Below are 24240 nucleotides of genomic sequence, written 5' to 3'. Positions count from 1 at the left end.
GGATTTGGTATGATTCCCTCAGTTATCTGTGCTTTTTCAAAATTGAAGACCCTTTTCATCTTTTAGATGGTGTGTGTCTAGAGTTAGTTCAAAAAATTTGGCCCCTTTTACAAGCATTGTTAACAGATTTGAAATGAAGCAAGAGTCTATCTAAAAGTTCTAGTACAAAGAAAGAATGCGAATAAATATCGGGAGTTTGTGATAGAGAAGGGTATTGCAGGACACCAAAGGACCAAATGCACATTTGGATTTATAAGCCAACAAAACACCAAAGCCGCTGAGTTTTTTTTCTCACTAAACTAGAGTGAAGCTCTCAAATATAAATGTAAAACCCAAAATATATATACAGTTCTGTATATATAAAAACCAACAACAAAACTTTACTGTGAAAGGATAGGAAACTGAAGTGTGGTTCCAGGGTGATAGCTTGGTTTACACAGGATCTTGATAGTTTGTACCTTTAACAGAAAGGTTCTAGGCTCAGAAGACTAGATGTTAATGTTTTTTAAATATTTATTTATATTTGAGAGGGGGGAGAGGGGGGAGCGCAGAGAGAGAGGGAGACACAGAATCCAAAGCAGGTTCCAGGCTCTGAGCTGTCAACATAGAGCCCAACACAGGGCTCAAACCCACAAGCTGTGAGATCATGACCTGAGCTGAAGTCGGACACTTAACCGACTGAGCTACCCAGGCACCCCCAAATATTAATATTTTAAGCACATTTCGTGCATCATAGAGATTCTAGACACTCTCCTGGGACCTATAAAGACAGCTGGTTCTAAATGGTTTTCCACCAACTTTCTGGAGAACCCATTAACTTCTTCTATAAAGACTCCTCTTCAGTATTTAGCTATAGAGGCACAGGAATGTCTCATGATTTTGGGGAATGCAATAGTGTGAAAAGCAAGGTTGTAAAATGAACTGCTTTCCTCCCCCTTTCTACCTAATTTCTCTCTCCCTGTGCTGTAAGGACTAGGATATCTCTTTCTGATTCCTGAGCTCATGTTTAACTCAGAAAGTATAGTTTGCAAAAATGTCCTGCATGTTCTAATTTGTATGACGGAAGGAGAAAAGAACTCATCTGAGCACCAATTTGACATCGTTTTACTCCAACAGTCTTTAGAAGCCAACACCCCTTCCCTTTTATGACTGTCTCAAATGCCCTTGCTAGCCAGATCCCTTTTGCTAGCTACAGTGTTTGCACATTTCCCTGTTAATCAGCTGCGTAGGCTCAGAGACTGTGTGTTTTGGTGTTGTTTGTGTGTGCAATCTCGTGCTGCTTCCTGAACGCATGTGTCCCTTCCCTTCACAGCCTACTCGACACCCAGCACCTCCCCCGCAAACCGATTCGTCAGTGTTGGACCACGGGATCCAAGCTTTGTAAATATCCCTCAACAGACACAGGTGGGCCGCTCTCATCTTTTCTGTATGTGGTGCAGCTTGTTTTATTCATCAGGTGCATTGTAATTCGTCTTTTGGCACAACAGGCTGCATTTCCCAGCCCCTGTTTGGTCCCCTTTCCTCCTGACCCCAACCTTCCTGGCCCTACAGCCACATTTCCCTGTGTTCTCAGAAATCGTGGAAAACGCTGTCTGCGATTTTTCGTTTCTCGTATCGAGAGGGTAGAAGAGGAAGGCTTCTGTGCCAGAACTCCTTTTGCGGTGGCGAGAAAGGTTTCTCGGTGCTAGATAGCGTGTGTTTCCTTGTCTAGGAATTCTGGTCTCTCTACATGCAAGCAGATGGAAGTATACCTCTACCCGGAAAAGTCCACTCTGGTTGCTGTTAAAATCAGAGTGCATCCAGGGAATGGGGGAACCAGCCACTCTTCTGTATTCACTATAGGGTCCCCAGGAACCTGGCAAACTTTCTGAAAAAAGAAAAGAAAAGAAAGGGTTTCTGAGTCCTATTAAGTTGCTGGTGTTGGTGCAGAAATAGGTGATATTTGTTACTGGTTACGCTGGCCACTAGAGAGCAAGGTGCAGCGGGGTGGGAGGGGACATATGCGACTATAATGTCATATTTTGAGGTAGGTGATTGAGAAAAGAGTGTACGACGACATCTAGAGCTTGTTTTTCAGTAGACAGTTGTGTTTTGTCCTAGTATAGGTCAAGGAGAAGAAATCCCTTTTAGAAGTTTTGAAATGGCTGCTGTTCATTAAGAAACAGTGAGAGACTTTTGGAGTTCAAAGGTAGTAGATGTAGAGATATTTGAAGTTTGTGAAATAGAATTAGATTAAAGTTTGGAAAGGAACTACTCTCTGATTTCCTAATTAGAATGGAACTATATACTATCATAATTGACATAAAGTATCTTCTTTGTGAGGTTCTCAGCATGTTGTTTGAAAAAATTCCCTGGGATATTTTGTGCATATGCCTGGGTGTGTAATCTCCAGATGCCAAATTTGTAACTACTCATCTTTGTTTATAAGAATATGACCAGATACTTATCAACGGGATAGATTTGCCTTCCTGGGTCCATTTGCTCACTCTGTAAAGGATTTTAGTTTATTGCTGTGTCGACAGTGCAGGTGAAACTACATTGCATCTGAAGCCTTCCTTATGCCAAAGCGGGGTCACAGAAAGTACAGCCTCAGAGGAGGCAGCTGGGAGGGGAAGGGGAGCAAAAAGGGGAGGCAGCAGGTTAACTCTTGAATTTCCCACTTCTGCTGTTCCTCCTGAAGCGGGCATATCCTTGGCTTCTGAGATTAACATCTACTCTGGACCTGCCATAAAATTGTTCCGGTTTATTGCTTATTTTCCTATACCTTCAAATGCTTAACTGGTGAATTGGAAGTTGAATAATTACCTCAGATGCATTAAAATTTGATTTTGTACTTTTGGCTCATGTGTTCAAGTTCAGTGGGAGGGGGGAACCGGGGACAGTGGCTCTATATTGAATGATTGCTTTTCTTGAAGCCCCAGAGTGCTTGGGTTACTTCATTAAGAACCTCAAATATGCAGTTTGGAAATGTCCTGTTTGTACTTTACATAGTATTTTTTTATACAATCTGTGATTCATAGCACTGAAATGGTACCCTGTGTTCCTTTCAATTTGTTTCTCTATAATCAAAACGTGTTATATTCCAAAAGGCTTTGTTTCACAAATGCCTTATTTAACCCAGAAACTGAGTCTTCATGATGTTGACCACAAAAATTCAATTCTTAAAAATCCAGATTCTCCACGCATCTGGATGAATGATGTCATTTAGACCCAATTTTGGCATCTGGAACTGAATTTTTTTTGGTGTCTGTTAAATATTTGGCATCATGGGGACAACAGCTTAAATGTTTCTTACCACAGTTACACCTGCCACATTCATCTTGAAGAAAACCATCCCAATTGTCTTATGAGAAACTGTACTAATGGAGTTGTCATTTAAAAAAAATGTGTGTGTATATATCCTAAGGTAAAAATGATATGCTCAAAATCTTTTTTTAATTTTTATTTATTTATTTATTTTGAGAGAGAGAGAGAGAGAGAGAGAGAGCGAGCAAGCAGAGGAGGGGCAGAGAGAGAGGGAGAAAGAATCCCAAACAGGTTCCTAGCTGTCAATGCAGAACCCAGCCCGATGCAGAGCTCAAACTCACAAACTGTGAGATCGTGATCTGAGCCGAAACCAAGGGTCGCTTGGTTTAACTGAGCCACCCAGGTGCCCCATGCTCAAAATCTTTTAATTTTAAGGAGTATATGTTAACTCTTTAAAAAAAAAAAAAAGGAACTACTTTCCGGAACCATTTAAAGTGTTAGACATGTATAGATGTAGATAAAAATGGTCATATTCTTAAAAAATAATCTCCTTTTTGAGAAGACATTAGTTCAGAAGTGAGTCTGGTTTTTCTTTTTTTACAGGAATTTTTTAAGACCTAATTTGAACATGGCCTGCAGATTAGTAATTTTCTACACGAGCTTGCATTTTTTTCTACCTTTGATGCTTTTGTTGATGAGGCATGAAATGTGTATTAACTGAATTATAGAAAAGTTTTCTGGAGAGACGACATTTTGCTTTCTACCTTTAGAGAAGTAAAATTGAAGGGTCAGCCAAACAGGTACTTGAGCTTTACAAATGCAGAAGAGGTACACAAATGCATGAACAAACGCAAGGTCAAATGGTGTCCCTTTCTCCAAAAGACCAGTTCCCAGTGGAAATCTCTTCAACATAACTGAAGCATTGACTTATAGGAGACAGATTAGATATGGTCTCTGTTGTTTTGTAGCAGATAGAACTTGAACGACTGTGTAGGCCTTTTAAATAGGCAGCTTTCAGTTTATAAAGAAAGTAAGAACTTTATTTATAAAAAGTACTCTTGTGGCACTTGGGTGGCTCAGTCGGTTAAGCGTCCAACTCTTGGTTTTGGCTCAGGTCATGATCTTGCCGTTCGTGAGTTTAAGCCCCACACCAGACTCTGTGCTGACCATGCAGAGCCTGCTTGCGATTCTCTCTCCCTCTCTTTCTCTGCCCCTCCCCAGCTCTCTCTCTCTTTCTCTCTCAAAATAAATCTTAAAAAACCAACAAAAACTTTTAAAAAAGTATTCTTTAATTATATAGAGCTTCTATTCATTGAGCATTTTCTGTGTACTAAGTACCTTAGGTACATTTCCCAACTAATCTTTGCAGCCACCCCAATAGGGTAGCTATAATTATCTCCACTCTATATGTGGAAACTGAGACCTAAAGAGATTATTCATTTTCCCATGGCCATAAGCAGTGAGAAGTGGAGGAAGAATTTGTACCCAGTTTGCTGACTGCAAGGCCTGTTTTCTCTAACCATTGTGCTTCACGAAGGCCTCACATGCTGGTGAGCCACACTGACTGATGCTCAGCTCTGGAATACTATGAGCATGCTCCCTGCTTTTAAATCTGAGACCGTATTAAAATCTAATCACCAGTATATATCCAAGAGATGGAAAGCAAGGTCTTGAAGAGGTATTGGTACGCCCATGTACTTGGCATTATTCACAATAGACAAAAGGTGGAAGCAACCCGGGTCTCCATGCACAGACACATAGGATAAACAAAATATGGCATATACATTTTGTTGTGCATACACCATTTTAATGTGGTATAGTGCATATGATCTGGCCTTAAAAATGAAGGAAATTCTGCAGTATGCTACACGGATGAACCTTGACGATGTCATGCTAAGTGAAAGATGCCAGTCCTGAAAGGACAAATACTGTATGATCCCATGTATGTGAGGTTCCTGAAGGAGTCAGACTCATAGAGAAAGTAGCAGGGTGGCTGCGGGATGGGAGGATGGCGGGATGGAGAGTCGTTGTTTAAAGGGTGTGGAGTTTCCATTTTGCAAGATGAAAAGAGTTCTGGAGATGGTTGGTGGTGATGACTGCACAGCAGCGTGACCGTACTGAATAACACTAAACTGTCCACTTAAAATTGGTTTAAGACAGTCCAGTTTATGTTATGTGTGTTTCACCACAACTTTTAAAATGTAATCGTTCGATAAACTCCGATGGCCCTTTCACCTCTGAAGAGCGTGAAATTCTGTAAAGCAAATAGGAAAAGTAGGCAGTTTATCAACAAAATCCACAGTAATTGTGTGCTGACCTCTCTCAAAGTACCGATTCTCATGCCCAGCACATAGTGGGTAGTCAGCATACATTGCTTGAATCTAAATGATTCATAAGAAAGTTTAAAAATAATGACTTTCTCTCATTACAGTCATGATGCATGTTAATTGTGGAAAATACAGATGGGAAAAATAATAAAAATCACTTGTAGTCCTACTGTTAACATTTCCATATAAATCCATCCGGACTGTTTCTATGCATACAAGTATATTGCAGAAATGAGATCATATTACATACCCCGTTTGATAACTTGCTGTTTCTTCCCTTTAACAATATATTATGGCCTTCTTTCCATGTAAATTGGAAAAATTGAATATTGGCTTTTATTGCACCAATTCATCATCTGTAATGATTGGTAGGGAAAGATAACGTGGATAATTGAAAGCCATTTTTTCTCCTCCTTCCCTTCCAGTCTGTTTTTTTTTTTTTTCCCTCCAGTGAATTCCTCCCTTCACTGAGATGGAATCGCCTTCTTTTTAGCCTTGCCTTGAGCTAATTTTCTTTCAAACCATCTTGCAATTGCGTTGTACATTTCACCGCAGCTCGTGGCTGTGTTTGAACATTCCTGCCAAGTTATCTGTCCCATTCTTCTGCCTCACTTGCCTCCTACCTCTGCTACTATCATTATTTGACTCGTATCCCTCTGCATCCCCCACTTCGTAACTCATTAAAATAGGGGGTGTCCATCTCCCTACAGCTTTCAGAACATCCGTCTGTTTTGAGACACCATGACCGCTTGGTCCCACCCCAAATCTCTTATTTTTCAAATTTGTCCTAGGATCAGTTGATATTAATGTATAGAGAAGTCTCTGGGGCATAGAGTTTTTACTTCACTTTGGACACTATTAATGTCCCCTGCACGCCCACTGAATGATATAATATAATAGAGAACATGCTCTCATCTCAAATAGCAGAAAGCCAATGGCCATTTCAATTGCATCTCATAATTTAATCTGATCCCTGAAAACGAGAGCCATTAAGAGGATGCATTTATTTAGAGGAAAAAGTTAATATTTCATCATCAGGTAATAAATAGAAATACCAATTCCCATACAGAAGGACTGAGCAAAGAACTCATTTTGATTCAGGTTCTAGTTTAATCAGAATGTTCAAATAAAATGCTTAACCTGCAGAACTCCAATGAGAACTAATTCTTTAAGATGAAAAATGAGTGCAAACAATATTAAAAACAGGCATTTCTTCCCTGCCACCCAAATCTATCACTGTTCTGCATCAACAGAATTGTGGTATCTGAAATGCTATTTAAAACCAAATTACCATTTGGGTTATTAGAAGAATCGCTTGGCATGGCATGGGCCTGATTTGTTGACAAAAAGGCACAGGTGCTGTAACCTTTGCTTAATAAATCATTTAGCTGCTCGGCCTGCGAGCAGTGTGACTTCACTGCCTTTGCTTCATGAAATTTATAAACGTAGGCACAAGCCACACACTTCACTGTGCTGGAAACCACCTGATCTAGAGAGGTCCCTGCATGGCTAAATTATGGGCATGTCACCCATTGTCTGCCTCTGGTGGGGATGCATAAGGAACGTGGGGAGGCAGCGAATATGGAGAGCGTTTCCATCTGTTGACATTCTGTGTCATATTCCTGAAGTTCTGCTTGAGAGACAAAAGCATAGGCAATCCACAAAACTCTTCATAAGTTCCTTTCTTTGCTTACTCACCATTTCTTATAGTATTCCCAACACCTACAGAATGTAGGATGTAACAATTCTCCTCAAGTTGTTCAGAGACTAGTAGAAGACACAGATGTTTAAAAAAACAATAATAGTGGGGTGCCTGGGTGGCTCAGTCGGTTGAGCGTCCGACTTCAGCTCAGGTCATAATATCACGGTTTGTGAGGTCGAACCCCACATAGGGCTCATTGCTGTCAGTGCACAGCCTGCTTCAGATCCTCTGTCTCCCTCTCTCTCTGCACCCCCCCCTCAAAAATGAATAGACATTTAAAATAATAATAATAGTAATGACAACAACAACATTAATAATGCAGCGTGATGCCAGTTACAATAGGACTTGCCTAATTTGCCTAAGAGGCTTTGAGACCATAGTATAAGAACTTTTCAAAGAGTGGAAGGGGGCAGAAAGGCTAAACCATTTTTCTATCCATATCTAATTTTGATGTGATGATATGATTCTGGTTTTCATGTAATTCACCCTTTTTTTTACCCCCCTACCTTTAATTTTTGCCCATTTATGCTATGCATGAGCTGGTAGATAAGGCTTTATTTCACCCCTCCTAGGAAGAGCAACATGTTTATTGAGTTCTGTCTTCTCTGGACCAACCAGATACGCAGTCATGTCCTGTAGCTCCTTCACCCTTCATTTCTAAGAAACTCCCCCTCCTTGTGTAATGCCCTTGCCCAGGGCACCAAGGTCACCTGAGATTACACTCAAGTTAGCTGAAGCCTTTTCTGCCTCCTCCCCAACCTGCCCCGTGCTTTCTGCCTGTAGGAGGTTGGGTACCCACAGAAGTTCAGGGAGCAGCCAGAGAGCTGCAAAGGCAGGAAACTAAGATTTCTTAGAGGCAAAAAAAAAAAAAAAAAAAAGTAGCTTCCCCTTTCTAGTTAGAATTGAATTTGAGCATTTCAGTTACAAGCCCATACAATGACAGACAAAATTTCATTTCCTTCTGATTTTGGACGAAGTTAAGAAGACTTATTGGTCAAATCAGTACTGTGTCTTAAGTACCCACATGTGCCAGGTTCTGTGCCTGAACTTGCTACCGGACTCAGAGTCGTCTGAGATTGGTGCTGTTATCCCCATTTTACAGATGAGGAAACTGGCGTTTCAGAAGAGTACCTTCGTCCCAGGCCATTGAGGTAGCCAGGATTTGAACCGGTTTGTCTCTCAAACTTCTCTTTCCCAAATGCCATCTGCATGGTTAATTACTATTAGTGAAAAGTTATTGACCATTTTCTCTTTAAGATGGCCTAAGATTGACTCATCCTTTTACATCAAGGAATCAGAAGCCTAGGAATTGTGTCCTGTGGGATAGGACCGATGCCTCACTTGGTCTTTCTGAAGACCAGTTTCCTATTAGTTCATGCATCTGTAAAATAAGACTAGGCTCATTCTGTCATACTGTCTGGGAAAAAGACCTTTACTAATGATGTTGGTCCACATCTGTGAGAACAGCTAGATTCTGCCCAGAGACCAGATAGCAGAGCAGCTGAGATTGTGGGCTTCCTTTTCAGAACTTGGGTAGAACTTTATTCCTTCAGTTAGAAGCAGTATATGTTTTCATTTTTTGGTTATTTTTTTTTCTTTTTTCTTGGTAATTCAATTTTTTCTAGTCTGGTTTATTAACTGTAGAATGATGATTATATGATCTCTAATGGTTGTTTTAAGTCTTAGTTCTGTTGGTGTAGAGAAAGTAAATGCTTGATTCCAACTAAGCATTCAACAAATGATAGCTTTTATTGTTTGGTTGATAACTAAATTCATATTTATATATTTTTTTAACGTTCATTTTTGAGAGAGAGACGGAGACAGAGCGTGAGTGGGGGAGAGGCAGAGAGAGAGAGGGAGACACAGAATCTGAAACAGGCTCCAGGCTCTGAGCTGTCAGCACAGAGCCCAACGCGGGGCTCGAACCCACAAACCGTGAGATCATGACCTGAGCTGAAGTCAGTTGCCCAATCAACTGAGCCACCCAGGCACCCCTAACTAAACTCATATTTAAATGGTATTTTCTGGATTACAAACTATTTTCTCATTTGATCTTAAGAGCAACCCATTAAGTAGGCAGACCCATTATTGTTGTTATCCCCATTATACAGTCTTTCAGTTTTTAATTTAGCAGCACCTTTGAGATGTCCTCAGCCACACACTTCACTTCTGGACAAAGTAAGGGCATCAGTTCTAGATACTGGTCTCCTTTTCTCCCTCCATTCTTATGCTTCTGTAATCCCATTACCTTTAACTCTGTGTGTTAGTGCGGTGTTAGTCTTTTTTGTTTGGTTGGTTTTTGCCTTGCTCCAGAAAGATTTGGGGAAGCTTAGTTACAGCAAATGGATGATTATTGAAAGAATTAGGTGCCTACTTGGGATTTGGCACACAATAGGTGCTCAATAAATACTGGCTCCTTCCTCACTTGCCTCTTCTCAGTATTAAAATGAGATCAGTGGCCACGGAGAAGGGTAAGATAAGAGGGAGCCTGCATAGGAAATAATTCGATTTTACGGAAGAAGAAGGGTAAAAAATCTGGTATCCGTTAAATTAGCCTTGGGATCGTGGGAAAAGGGGGGCCAAAAAATGAGGTGGGAGGAAAGCTAGAAAACAGAAGGTGAGAATTTGTACAGAGAATTGAGAAGAGTGAGGTCTGAATTTGATGATAGCCTTGCAACGAAGCCAGGAAACCCTAGTTTTGGTTGCAGAATTGCTGTCAAAATTCCCAGTCTTTAGATGGCTCTTGATGATGATGCTTCTGATCGGCAGAAGTTCCAAGATACCAAGGGAAACATATTTGGTACTCATGGCCTGATTTCTTTGTGGGGGGGAAAGGGGAAAAGAATATGAATTAAAGAGGAGGATAGACCTATTTTCACATCCTGGCTATGCCATTCATCAGCGTGATCTTGGACATTATCCTTTAAAATTCAATGCCTTCATCTATGAAATGAAGGCAGTACCCTCTACCTCCTAGAAAAAAACCCACTTGAGCGTGGCTTAAGCCAATTAGAGTTCTTTTCCTGACGTGAAATTCTGAGTGGGTTGTTGGCCTTATTTCATCTGCTATATGATGCCAGCGGGAGCCCATGCTCTTTCAGAGGTTCTACTCCACCATCCTCAGCATGTTGTCCATTCATCCTCATGCCTGGTGCCTCTCGTTGCAGAATGGCTGCTGCGGCTCCAGATATCATGCCCATATCCTTCTCCGCTATTCCTCTTACATCAGGGAAACAATGGTCCTGCCATACTCCTCCCCTGCTTCCTGTTAGCAAATTTCTGTTCAGGCCTGACTAAAATTGGATTCCATTTTAATCTTTAGCAGCACAGAATGCTGGGAAAGCCAGCACAGAATTGTCTTGATGGCTAAAATCATGATCTGTTGCCATGGGCTGGTTACATTGTCCTCCCTAAACAAAACTGCCCCAAGAAGGAAGGGGCCATCAATAATAGGTAAACCGTTAACAGTATTTGACATACTCCTTTTTCCTACTCTCTGCTGGGTTTCATGTGCTTTTAACTCCTGTTGTTGCACTTGACTCCCTTCATATCTTGATGCTTGTCTTTTTACAGGGCCTTTCCTCTATACTCGCGCCCCATGTGTGTAAGAAACATATATACTGTGTAAGTGTCTGTGTGTGTGTGTGTGTGTGTGAGAGAGAGAGAGAGTAGTGATCATGTCATTTTAGCCCTCTGTCTGAGTCCAGGATTCATGCAGACATACTGGAGTTTTGTGCAGACCAGCTCCCACGGGCTGGGTCAGCTTTCTCCCGGTAAACTAGAATTCTGCAAAGACTGAGTTGGAGGACATGTGCCTTTGTAATTGCAAGGGAACTCTGTGAAACAGTGCCCTCCATGTGCCCTCCCAGGTGCTTATCAAACAGTCAGCAATGGGTTCTGGGTTTCTCTTTTATGACTTGGAACCAGATGCTTCCTTTGCAAAAGAAAAGAGCCTGGTTTTGCTGAGCTTGAGTCAACAGAGTTCAGAGAACAGGAAAATGAGTTGATTGGCCCCGCTACGTGAACTGTGAGGCGAGAAGGCAATACAGGTGGTTTTGCCCCCTTTCCCCAAAGCCACCGCATGCGAAAACTCCCATGCCCCAGGAATTTGCTTTACCAAATGTTTCTGAGCTCTAAAAAATAGGCTTTCACATTTAGGAGGGGTTCCTTTGGGACACAGGCTTTCCCAGGCTTTCTAATGAGCCTGAGACCTTGAAGGTCCCACTGACATACACAGTCTTAAGGCCGGTAGCCTATTGTCTAAAGTGAGATTTTCAAAGATCTCAAGTGAGTCCTCAGTGATTCTTCCTGTCCACTTTTCTCACACCCACTTGTTTACCTTCCTGTTTGTTTATTGAGGATGGAGGCACATTCTTTTATCAGTGGCCTCTCTTTTTGAGATCTAGCCTTTCAATGGAGCCTATTCACTGAACTACATTCCACCGCACGCGCCTCCCCAAAATATTTGCATGAGAATTTTTCCTTAGGCTTCACATTGCTTCCTTTACAGCAGAGATGAAATAACTTAGCACTTCTAATTAGCTTTCCACTTTCCAAATGCTTTACACATTAACTAATGAATCACAGGAGCCTGTGATAAGCTGGAGCCCTCTGTTGGGGCTGGGACACTGGATTAGGACAGGCTGTCCCAGCCCTGTGTTCCTTGCCCTCACGCCCTCCCTTCCCGGAGTCTGAATGTGTTGGGATAACGGAGCTGCAGCCCAGGCATGAACTTGAAGAGCAACCTCAGCCCCCGACAGTGCTGCCTTAATGAAGTAGAACGTGCTCAGTGCTCCCTTCCAAGGCAGGATAGGCCAAGTGAATGTATCTGTCCTGTTGCCTTGAGTAGTTGGGGGAAATTTAAGGCCAGCTCTCATGGCACACAGCTCCTGCCTCTCTCATGTACAATCCCCCTTCCATGGATCCCTGGCCATTATGGGGCGGGGGTAGGGGGTGGGGAAGGAGTGGTACTGGGGAGATGGAAGGACCATATGATAGAAAATTCTAGTAAGGGAACTGACTGTAGTAGGGACCTGTGCATCTTGGTAGACTAGGAGTCAAAATACTTGGATGCCTAGCTTATTTCCCCCACTCATGAGCATGTGATTAATCTTGGGGACAGGGGGAAAAAAAAACTCAGAATTTACTGAGCACCTACTATATTCTTGGTACCACACTAGGCTTGAAGAGGGCCATTGAGATGCGTGTGTGTGTGTGTGTGTGTGTGTGTGTGTGTGTGCGTGTCCAGTCCCTTCCACACCTTCTCACAGACGTCTAGGGAGAAAAGTAAACAAACTATAGTAAAGTATGATAAATGAAAAAGTTGAAGTATGTATGATCCGTAAGGAGTACACAGAGTAGGTAATTAACTCTGGAGAGAAGCAGGGGAGTCGTAGAAGCTATTCTAAAGGAGGTGACACATGGTTTTGAAGGAGACAGACATACCCGGTAGGTACAACATTCCATTCCAGGCACATGCAAAAGAGTAGTAGTGTGTGTTTGGAGAGCTTTACTCTGTTTGGCATACCTGTCCATGTAAGTGGCAGAGAATGTTGAATAATGAGGCTGGGAAGTTAGGATCTGGTCATGAATAAATACATAACTTCAAACAATGGGAAGGCAACTGGACTTCATTCTGTGGAGGGTAGGAAGCAGTTGAAGGACACAGTGGGATCTCTGCATGTGAAGAAACGTTAACCTAGATTGCTTTAACACTCATTAGGTACAGGATTTTACAGATCATAGTAGTTTGAAGACCCATGATCAGGAGGTACCCTCCTCTCCTGGGCAGTATCATACAGTAGAGAAGACATCAGCTTTGGAGTCAGACAGACTTGATACTGATTTATCTCAGTACGTGACTGCTGTGAGTTGAATTGTGTCGTTCCCCCTTTCCTCCCACCCCTACCCCTTCCCTGCCAAAGTTCATAGGTTGAAACCCTGGGCCCCACTGCAATGGTTTTTGAAGGTGGGGACTTTGGGAGGTAGGTTTAGATGAGAGTTGGGTGTCACGATGCGATTAATGCCGGTGTAAGAAGAGAGTTTGCTCTCTTTCTGCCACCCAAGAGCTCGGTGAGAAGGCAGCCATCTGCAAGCCAGAAAGAGGACCGTCAGGTACAAATCAGGTACAGATCAGCTGGAACCTTGATGCTGGACTTCTCAGCCTCCAGAAGCATGAGAAAATAAAGCCACCCAGTTTATATTTTGTTATAGCAGTCTGAGACTAGTATAGTGATTTGGGGGTAGTTTTGAGCCTTTCTGAATCTTACATGTCACATTTATAAAATTATAAATTGCTTCCTGCATTCCACTTAGAGTTTTATGAAGATTCAATATGGTTAGATTGTAAGACCCCCCAGTACCCCCCTGGCACACAGAAAGCTGATATGTGCTGTTGCTGCATATTCACCCCTTAGAACTGAACCTCTCTCAGCTCCAGAGGTCAGGCAGGATGCATCTCATTCATCTTTAGGACCCGGGACCTGTGATTGCCAGTAGAAACCCAGAAATGTTAATATGGCAAAACTCCCAGAGGTAATCTGGTCATTTTCCCCCTAAGCTGAGTTTCTTCTCCCCCTGCCCCATCCTTCTACGTCCGTTTTCCATAAGTTGTGCCATTAATTCTCTCATTAGCTAGTGGAATGATATTTATTTATTAAGAACATACTTAGCATACTCCCAAGGAGCAAGTTAAAGCTAACAGCTGCAGTTTCTGGTTGGGAGGCAAAATACGCAGAGGAATGCATACGGAGAGTTTCTTTGTATGTTATAATTTCATATTAAAAAACTATTAAACTTTATGCTGGATGAGGGAGAGAAGAAAAAAAAATCCCAGTGCAAAAACAAGTTATGAACCTAGGAGCACAGTTTCTGAATGTTTATTTTGTCAGATACACAGCTGACATGATTAGTTCTAATGGGGTGGTGATCCTCATTGAATTGCAGATCCGCGTGAGTGACTGAAATACCCCAGGGACCTAAATAAGTCGTGCATACGGTATTACTTAGGCTGCATCCTTTAGCCAAGTTGAAGGCTTCTTTTTCTGTCCCTTCTCAACACGCACATGCATGCACACACACATGCACACGCACATGCACACAGGCACACCGTGTATGCATTTATGTCTTCCAGAAACTCCACAAAGAGCACTAATTACCTATCCAGAACAACGCTGACTTGCCTTTGCTGACTTCTCCCCCTTGCCCTCTGCCACCCAAGCACACCCCAACCCCCTACCTCCACTCTCCCCTGCAGATAATGGTGTATCAGATCAGTCTGCTTTGCTGCTGCATAAGACCCAGATCAATTTATTGACTCTGTCAGAGTGGCTGTTACAGTAATTGTTACAAGAGAAGAATGGAAAGTGAGAACACATCCACATGAAAAATAAAAATGACGTTTTGTTCTTTCCTGCCCCCCTTTGCTTTTTTTTGCTTTTTTTCCTTTTTTTTCCTTTCTTTCTTTCTTTTTTCTTTTTTGCCTCATAGATCTTTATGTGTTTACACAGCAGAGAGCACTTTACTTAAATTAATCAGCCCCTTCTACATTATTAATTGTGACAGTTAGGGTGCTACATGACAGGAAGAGTATTATGGGAAAGCATTGATCTCATTCAGATGGTGTGGACCTGAGCAGGTTTGGTATTCCTTCCCTTATCTCGCTGCTTTGGGGTCCCATCAACTCACATTTCCGTGATTGACAACACAGAACGCCTCCCATCAATACAATTGATTTTGTTGAAAAAGGACAGGGAACATTTTTCAGCTGGAGATAGATGAATTACCGTGATGGCAAAAGAGAACATTTCAGAAATCTTTCAGTTTAGAAATCCAAATTGGGAACTAAAGTACTATTATCATCCCAAACACATGCCTAATTTTTACCCTCACAAAAATAATAGTACGAGAGGAAACTTACTACAAGTGAAAAATAGAGGTAGTTGAGGCCAACCATAAACCTGAAGATATAATAGCTATTTTTTAAAGGCTATCTGCTGATTTTTTGTGGGAAAATTTTTGGCTAAGTGCACATCTTTGAAAGACATTTCATTAAAGTTCAACTTTCATGGCTTATACCTGTAGACCCTAACATAAATCCTAGGTGAATGGACAAAAGTGAGTGGGTGTCATTTGTGACCTGGAAATAAAAGGTCAACCATTGGATTTATAGCTTTTTTAGTGAAAAGAACATAAAGATTCCTGCCAACTGGAGTCAATCCATATTTTAATGTTTCCTAGTTAAGATTATAAAATCAAGGGATTAGGATCATGCTGTTCAGTGAAGGTCAAAAATTAAATGTGGTGGGCTAAGTGTCATTCCCATGGGGCAGAAGTTAATATTTCAAAAACCATTTCTACCACTGGCAGTCAAGAAATGAATTGTCCATGGTCATTAACCAAGGTAAGGGGAATCCCACTATCATTACTACATTTAATGATAATTATTACACTAATCAACTATATTGTTAAATTACTCTGCTGTTCTCCTATAATGTCCCTGAACAGTGATAGTGGATTGATTGCTATCAAATAATTCGCATATGCAGTTGTGAACAAGTCAGGATGGAAGATCATGTATGAAGGCTTCCCTGTGGGAAAAGAAGTTGTGGCTATTTTATGGATATAAGAGTGACAACATAGAATCTTATGCTGCATATAACACTCTTCTAAGACCGAGAATCTGTGACATTGCAGACCCGTTATTAAGTATGATTCACCAGAACAGAAAGTTTTAAATACAAAACATGAAATGCATTTCTTTTTATCATGTGTAACTTTTCTATTTCACATTTTTGCATGTGCTGCTACCCTGTCTGCCTTTTTTTTTTTCTTTTTAGGAAAAAAAAATTCATTTGTCACATCATTTCCTTGAAACCTCACATTTTTAGAAGTCTGGGCTCCATCCACTTTGGGTTTTTATTAAGCAAGAAGAAAAGTTATTTGAATATCTTGAGAGAATGACTCAGACACCTATACCCCATACCATTTTCAAATCCGTTTTAAGATGCCAGTATCTTTCGAAGTCATAGAAATATAGCATATGGAAGCTGGTAATTTCCTTAAATGATCTACTCTAGATGCCCTCATTTTCCAGATACAACTTTAAGTGCATTTTGGAATAAAGTGTGTATCATTGTGATCAAACGGCACCTCCAAATAAGAGACCCAAAGCCCAGGGAGGTGGAAATACTTCCAAGGGCACATGGCCAATCAGAGGCAAAGTGGAACTGAGATGCAGGGTATTTGACACCAGGGAGGAAAGGGACTGGTAGTTTAACATGTGCCTTAGGAAATGGGTACACGGTTCCTCTGTTACAAAGGTGTTTTATAAAAGCCCAATATCCGTTAAACTGACCCAAGTGCGTTGGAATCCTCAGGAACAAAAAAGCACGCGGTTCACAAGTCTACCTCACGGAATGTGTCTTCATAGACCGCCGTGTGTGTGTGTGTATTGTGCGTACGTGGGTGAGGGTGGGTGGGCATTAAACCTGCATTTCTGTCTGTGCTCCTGGATTGCTTTTGCTTGCACATTTTTCTAACTTTTGTCCTTCACAGTATAGACAAAGGTTAAAATTCCCATCTACCTTCACAGGCAAACACTTTAAAGTGCTTCCGCGGGAGGCAGAGTAGGGAGGACCTTTGATTTAAAGTTCAACATTTACATTTGTAATTTTGACTAATTTCTGTGCTCGCATTAATTAAATTGAAATTGTTTAATTAGAATAAAAGTAAAATTGATCATTAGGATTAATTTAACCTGATAGGCTTTGTGTGCCTTTCTAGACAAATATTATGAAATATAGAGATAATGAAGCAGTGAGAGGTATAATTTCACATCTTATAATGATTTTAATATCTGCCAGTTGTTCTCTCTGGTATCTGGATAGCTCTGAATGTTGCTATTTGTTACATCATTACCATCCAGCGAGGGCCATGCTGTATCTCACAGTTGGCCTCTTCCCAAATATTTTTTCCTGTTGAAGTCTAAAGATGTACCAGGTTCTCTTCACCCCACCCTCCTAAACACATCACTCTTCCCCTTTCCCAACCCCCACCATCTTCCAGGAAGGCTGTTCCGCCTGGCTCTTCCCCTGGGCCTTGCATCACAATGACCTTTGTAGACCAAGAACTGTGGCTTGCTCTCTGTTTCTTAAAGAAAACTGTAGAAGAATAAGGCTACTCCTTTACCAGCGTCCATTCAAAGCATTGGATATGCATCAGAACATGGATTCAGCATCCATTCAAAAACATTACCTTTGCATCCACTACAGACACACTAATGAATGTACAGCTTTTTGAACTATCAAGTCAACTATCAAATTATTTTATCTTCAAAACAGTTAAGGTCCACATTGGTAAATTAAATCCTCAGGAAAATCTGCACACCATCTTGAGTTTAAAATTCCTCCCATCCACCATGTTGCCAGAGTAACTTAAAAAAACAAAAAAACAAAAAAACAAAAAAAAAACACACACACCAGTGACATTAGCAATTGTGCTTAATTTGTTTCCTATAGAGACCTTGAACAGCAGATTGCAAAGGGCAGTGTAGAGTGAGTCAAAATTAGATACTTATAAAAAAGGAAAAAGAAACAAAAAACTGGGCAAAAGAAAGAGCATGATTCTCAGTAATCTGTGGTTGACTGACCGATGAGATTAGTGGAGACTGTCTCAGATGCAAATTATCATCTTTCTGCAAATTGGCCAGTCTTTCCTGGCCAACGTTTGAAAAAACTCTCAAGGTTGTAAGCCCAGGTTCCACTCAGTCACCATAAGTAAACCGCCGCCCAAAAGGACACTACTTTTACCATCCATTTCTTCAGACTATCATCTACATGATTCCACTTTTATTCATGTGCTTATCCAAAAGAAGAAACTTCTTATTTTCATAGCAAAGAGTTTTATTTAGAAGCTTACTCACATTTAATGTGGTTTTAGAAAATCCTTAATGTTTCTCAGCATTCAACCTAGTCTAAGTTCAGGAGATTGAGGGAAAAGAGTATATGGCTAGCATACTCATGCTATTACCGTATTTATTCAAGAAAAACGACTACCCATCATTGTACTAGGCCAAGCGGAGCAGTGGCCTGGCATATAAAGATGAGGTTTCTGTCTTCCCCATGTCAGAAAAGAATACCATAAAAAAAAAAAAAAAAAAAGCATCGGTTCTGCATAGTCTAGTTAAGACACACAGCACTTTCATATATTATTTCATTTTATTCTCACAACCACATGCCAGGAAGGTGGTCTTAATTCTTTTTTCACAAGGCACAAACTGAGACACAGACTCATCGTGGACTCTTAGGCCATGCACCCTCAGCCAGGTAGATTCTTCTCTAACCACCACCTCCCCCCAGCAGCGCTTACCCTTGAACTATTGGACTCCTCACGTACCACTCTGCAGGGAGGCAGCTGCTGAAGCTGGGGACACCAGGTCCTGCAGTGACACTGGATGTGCTCACCTGTCAAGAAAGGAGCATTCCAGTGTAAAGAGATGCTGTGAAGTAACCCTGAGGCCCTGCATCATTGGTGTATTACTCCTATACCTACTTTCTTGCTAGATAAATTCAGAGGGAAGTTGAGTGGCAGAGTGCATGGTGCTGTTTCTCCGGTTCTCTTTTCATTTCTGCCCGTGAAGACCATGGCTGCTTTCTCTGAACTCCCGGACTTAACCTTGACTCCACTGAGTCACGAAATCAGCTCTCTCCAGGTCGGTTCCATATGATAGCATTTAGAATCCCCACTTCAACTCCTCCTGGTTCCAAACCCAAAAGAGCTATTTCTTCCTCTCTAGTGTACCTTTATTGCCTGAAAAATCCCCGAGATCTTTTTGACCTGAAAAGCCCCTTCTGGGCTGGCACATTTATCTTCCTAACACTCTTTATCTTCATTTTCAAGGCAGAAAAACAGTTTAAGCAAACCCTAGTTTTTATATTTGAAGGGAATACACATGCATTGAGAATGCTGAAAATGATCGCCAAGAAATTCGAAGCCATGGCTATGGAATTCTAGAACATACATCTAGAATCTGTTACTTAGTTTTTAACTGGAACGTTAACTTGAAAGCCTGATAGAGGAAATTAAGAGGATACAGTTAGTTCTCCCGGCCCCTGTCTTGTTGTCTTTCTTTCTCTCTTTCTTTGACTTTATAACAGATCCGAGGAAACTTTTAATACTCACTAACGCTGTGCTGCCCAGTCTCAGAGTCTGAAATGCCTGAGAAAGCAGTACAGATTCCAACTGTAAAACATTCCTTCACCAAGCCTTGGAAACTGGTGCACTGAGGCTGGCAGAGCTCAGAGGGAGCACATGTAAATGAGGCTCACTTATAAACTCCTGAGGAGTGTTTTATTTAGTTCAAACCTGAACTTGAACTCATAAACATGTTCCTGAAGAACAACACCGAGAGGCTGATGGAGTACAACGGGAAGCCATATTTTAGCTCAGACAATTCACTTCTCTAAAAGAAAGAAAAATCTTCTATTTTTTTTAACTCAGTGCCTTTAAGATAGCTAAAGTGGTATTAGCTGCAAGATTTTTGTGATTGCAGAATCCAGCAAAAGTTAGTAGGTATCACTTGAAACTACCACCATTCATGCAAAATGAACGATAGGATCTCCTATCTGTATAGTGATTTAGCAAGAAAAAAAAGGATATTTAGAGAGCCATTGAACACAGGAGCGCCTAGGTGGCTCAGTTGGTTGGGTGACCGACTTCGGCTGGCAGTTTGTGAGTTCAAGCCCCGCGTTGGGCTCTGTGCTGACAGCTCAGAGCCTGGAGTCTGCTTCGGATTCTGTGTTTCCCCCCCTCTCTCTGCCCCTCCCTGCTCACGCTCTGTGTCTCTCTGTCTCTCAATAATAAATAAATGTTAAAAAAAAAAAAAAGTTAAAAAGCCAATGAACATAGAACAGTCCAATGTGTAATTGGTTTCATTAAAATATAATAAAATGATAGTGGAATGTACAGCTGTTCTTGATTAGCACTGTGTGCATAACTTGTGGGTTTGTTCCTGAGTGTCAGTTACTGGACGAGCCCTACCAGGTAGAATTTATCTGAACACAAAGTAGGTGATTTTGTTTCCATGGCTTGATTGTATAAACACATGCTTAAATCTGTCTTCAGTAATCTTTGCTTGGGAGATCTCCACCCTCTCTAAAGTCATGACTAAAAAGATAAAAATGAATCCAATTTTTCTATGTTAGTGTAATATTACCTCTCTCTAAGAAGCATAGACTCCTGACAGGGAAGCCAGGTAGCACTGCCAGTCATATATATCATGTCTATGTCCAAGCCATTGAAAAGACCCTTCACACAGAGTGTTAACGTTGTGGGACTTTGTTCAACACTCCCCCACCTCCCACCCCAGCCCCACCAAGAGGCTTCCCACTCACCTCCCTGAGAAATATTCAGGAAGAATGGAATTGTTTGTAGTAATGAATATTGCTCAGTTGTAAATTTAATCTACAAATTTAGAAGGAAATAAATCTGAACATAAAAAGCATTTGCTGTTTCAGCATTAAAAAAAAAAAAAAGTACTGTCATTTGAAACTGCCAACTCCCCCATGTGGGTTTGTTTTGCAAGTCACGTCTTAACAAAGACAAGTTGTGTTGCCATAAAACCCTAAATCCCACCACATTTTCAGAAGGAGGAGGAAAGCATTGTTCACTGATCCCTGGTGTGTGCTTTCGGGGATACCACATGGAGCTTTGACTGGGCTCGGGGAAACCATTCCATTTCTATCGAGGATAGTTGGCCCAGAGGAAGCCTGGACCCCACCCCATGCCATCCAGATCCCAGCAACGCCTCCCGTGATGATGCTGCTTGCGCTTGGGACCGGCATTTCAAAGTCATTTAGGCCAGTATTTCAAAGTTTTGTCTTTTTATGTTTGTTATTTCCTGCCCCAAATGCTGAGATAACTGGTATACCCAGGCCCGTTTTGCAGATAAGTTGGACCCCCTAAGTCACAGAGGCTAGAAGTTAAGTCTCTGGCATTTTCCATGGCCAAGCTCACTCCAGCCTCAATGAGGGACATGAGCAGTTTTACCCCAGCATCCCATCCACACTGTGAATGAGGAAAAGATAAGTCCTGGAACCAGTGAAATCGAAACGCAGGCGTTCCTGGAAGGTAAAGAAAGTTTAGGAATGGGATTTTTGTGAGTATGATCAGAGCGGCCTCCTTGTGTGCCAAAGTCCCAGGGCAACCAGCGACCGGAGTGGGGGGGGCTCCCGATTCATAGTCCTGTGAGTGAGGAGGTGTATCTCCCCAGCCCCTCTTTCCTCGTGAATCAGAGAACTAAGATGCCTCAGCCTCCTCCACCTTCTGTCCCAAATCTGCTTCTGAGCCTCGTTTCTTTGGCTCACTCCAGAAGCCCTCCACTCCAGCTGCCAGGCGGGGTGGTCGTGGTTGCAGCTGACTGAGCTCTTCTTCGAGGCCTTTCTTAATCCAGTGAATGGAGTAGGAAGGACTGTTGGTTTGTGTGGACTTTGGGAGAGGAGGGGTCTGCCCTCATTCCTGTGGGGGGCTCAAACCCAGGTGGAGAGGGAGAGAAAGAGACTGGCTGGAGGGGTGGGAAGGGGGCCGGAAATGGGGCTGGAAAGGACAGGAGGAAGGAGCCTGGACAGTGAATGGAGGGCGCTTAAAAGGGGTGGGAAGCAAAGACCTGTGCTCTGGGCCTTCGCAGTTGGTGCCAGCTGGGGTGGAAAGGTGCAAAGGTGGCAGATGCCATCCAGTGCCTAAAAGGGGCTTCTTGGCTGAAAAGGTTAGTTTGGGAATTCGTTCCTGGCAAAGAACCAGATCCTCTGTCATCCTATTGCAGGATAGCTCTGCGAGAATTTTTGTAATAACTGGACTACTTTTCGCTTTAATGTTATTTTTCCCCTTTCCAGACTTTCTCTACCTGCACAATCCCAACACCAAATCTACATGATAGATGCGCTGTGAACCTGAGCGGTGTTTGGGAAGGTCTTTTCCGCTCTGGGGGAAGAGCAGGAGCAGAGAAGCACTGGGTGGAATGATTATTACAATGTGGCCACGCTCTGCTGAGCTCTGACCTCCACTCCCACGCCTCTCTTTTTAAACAAGAAAGGTTACCTCCCCCGGCCACCATTGGGCCAGCCCCAAGTGTGACTGTCTGTGCTTGTTAGACAACAGGCATTTAATTAAAGTTGGAATCTGATGTGTAGAAAACATACATTTTTTTCATTTCATAGCTCCCTAGGAAATCGTATTCTCTCTGCCTTCCCTACTGTACTCAACTCTCTCTGCCACCAAAAAACAAAAAACAAAAAAAACAAAAAAAAAAAAAAAAAAAAAAGAAGAAAAGAAAAGGAAAAAAAAAAAGACTAGAGGAAAGATGATCTTAAAACTGAAAATCAAAAATCACGAAAGGGTAGCTTGCCTTCTCTATTTTTGCCTTTGGGGCAGACATTAGCCAATAATAAAGCCTGTATTGTATCTTCAAACCAGAGCCAGTTTTTTAATGGCAAACTTCTCACATGCAAAAGGGTTTGTCCCATTTCAGGGCATTAAAACACAACGTTTAATGAATCTGTAACTAAAATCTTTCATCTTTCCTCTGTGCGGTAAAAGGGCTTGCCTTAATGCTTTCTGATATTTGGGTTGGACTTCGTAGACTCAAAAAAAGAAAGAAAGAATGAAAGAATGGAAGGAAGGAAGGAAGGAAGGAAGGAAGGAAGGAAGGAAGGAAGGAAAGAGAAAGAAAGGAAGGAAGGAAGGAAAGAGAAAAAGAAAGAAAGAAAAAAAGAAAGAGAAAGAAAGAGGAAGGAAGGAAGAAAAAGAAAGAAAGAGAGAGGAAGGAAGGAAGGAAGGAAGGAAGGAGAAAGAAAAAGAGAGAGGAAGGAAGGAATGAAGGAAGGAGAAAGAAAGAAAGAGAGAGAGGAAGGAAGGAAGGAAGGAAGAAAAGAGAAAAAGGAAGGAAGGAAGGAAGGAAGGAAGGAAGGAAAGAAAAAAAAAGAGAAAAGAACAAACTGTAAACACCAGGCCCTCCTGAAAATAAATCGCGAAGCGCCCTTGTCACTGCGTTTCCGAGGCAGAGCCATCCATCCGGGCACTGTCTGGGCTCCACCCAGAAAATCCGGCGGTGCTAACCCAGCCAAACAGATAGGAACTCTGGACGATTTCATCGGGTCGTTGTCCCCTTAATCTCCACGCTGCACCTCAGATCTCAAGCAGCTTCCGTGGCGCGGGCTCACTTTAATGGATAGAATCTATTTTTCATGAAAAAGCAGGAAATAAGCTGTCTCTTTCATAAAAAGATTTACAAAATGTAATCATTGTTGAAATATTCCCTTTGAACTGCCGTGTCCACGGGGGTCTCCGGCTCCCAGAGTCGTGCTTCATTAGAACCCCCTCACAAGCGGCTCCAGAAGGCAGGTACACTGGTGGTGCCCGGCTTTGATGTCTTGAATGAATGAAAGAAAAGCACAATAAAAAAGAGCTGTTGATCAAGCATAAAATACTCTTTAAGCTGACAGAATAGCAGCGTTAACACACCCTAAGCTGCTTTTAGTTTTTCCCTTTTTTCCTCACATTTTCCTGTGCTTTGTGTACAGTGGGGGTTTGTATTTTATAAGAAGTCTCTGATCTATGTAGTATGCCGTTCGCTAACAAAAACCAAAATAGGATTGTTTCTGTCCCACTTGGTTGCCTGACTACTCCCTCCCTCCCCGCCTCCCCTCTCCCCCGCTCACCCCCAACTTCCAAGGCGTGCAGTTGAGCCTTGCAAGGCAAGGGCCCAAATGCCTTTCATAAACTTGAGCCAATTCCTTTTGTGTGGTTGGTTTCGCTGTTCTGATTTTAATACCGCAATTAAAGACAGATTTTTATTTTCTCAAGAACTTTCTCTTGCAACTGGGGAAATGGAACTGATGCAGCTGCTACTTTTAACTAAGAAATTATATCATTAAATGAGAGAAAAACGCCTTGTCGGGCCATGACTTTCCA

General features: G+C 41.9%; 1 protein-coding gene across 7 annotated transcripts in view; it reads left to right on the top strand.

Moving 5' to 3' along the window:
• Positions 1 to 24240, top strand: part of NFIA (nuclear factor I A) — a 370701-nt gene that overhangs the window by 337036 nt on the left and 9425 nt on the right. The window contains exons 11-12 of one of the 7 annotated variants that reach the window (XM_078451850.2): positions 1313 to 1404; positions 10598 to 10735. The exons of 2 other annotated variants lie outside the window; for them this stretch is intronic. In XM_078451850.2, coding sequence (XP_078307976.1) covers positions 1313 to 1404; positions 10598 to 10645 — 140 coding nt within the window. In that variant the 3' untranslated portion in view covers positions 10646 to 10735. Of the gene's footprint in view, positions 1 to 1312; positions 1405 to 10597; positions 10736 to 24240 lie in introns of those variants that run through there. 4 more of the 7 variants (XM_060622375.3, XM_078451849.2, XM_078451852.2 and 1 more) reach the window with 4 other exon arrangements.

Source organism: Panthera onca, chromosome C1, assembly GCF_046562875.1.
Source record: "Panthera onca isolate mPanOnc1 chromosome C1, mPanOnc1 haplotype 2, whole genome shotgun sequence".
Classification (NCBI taxonomy): Eukaryota; Metazoa; Chordata; class Mammalia; order Carnivora; family Felidae; genus Panthera; species Panthera onca.
The sequence above is the reverse complement of the archived record's forward strand: the minus strand, read 5'-3'. Positions and strand labels throughout refer to the sequence as shown.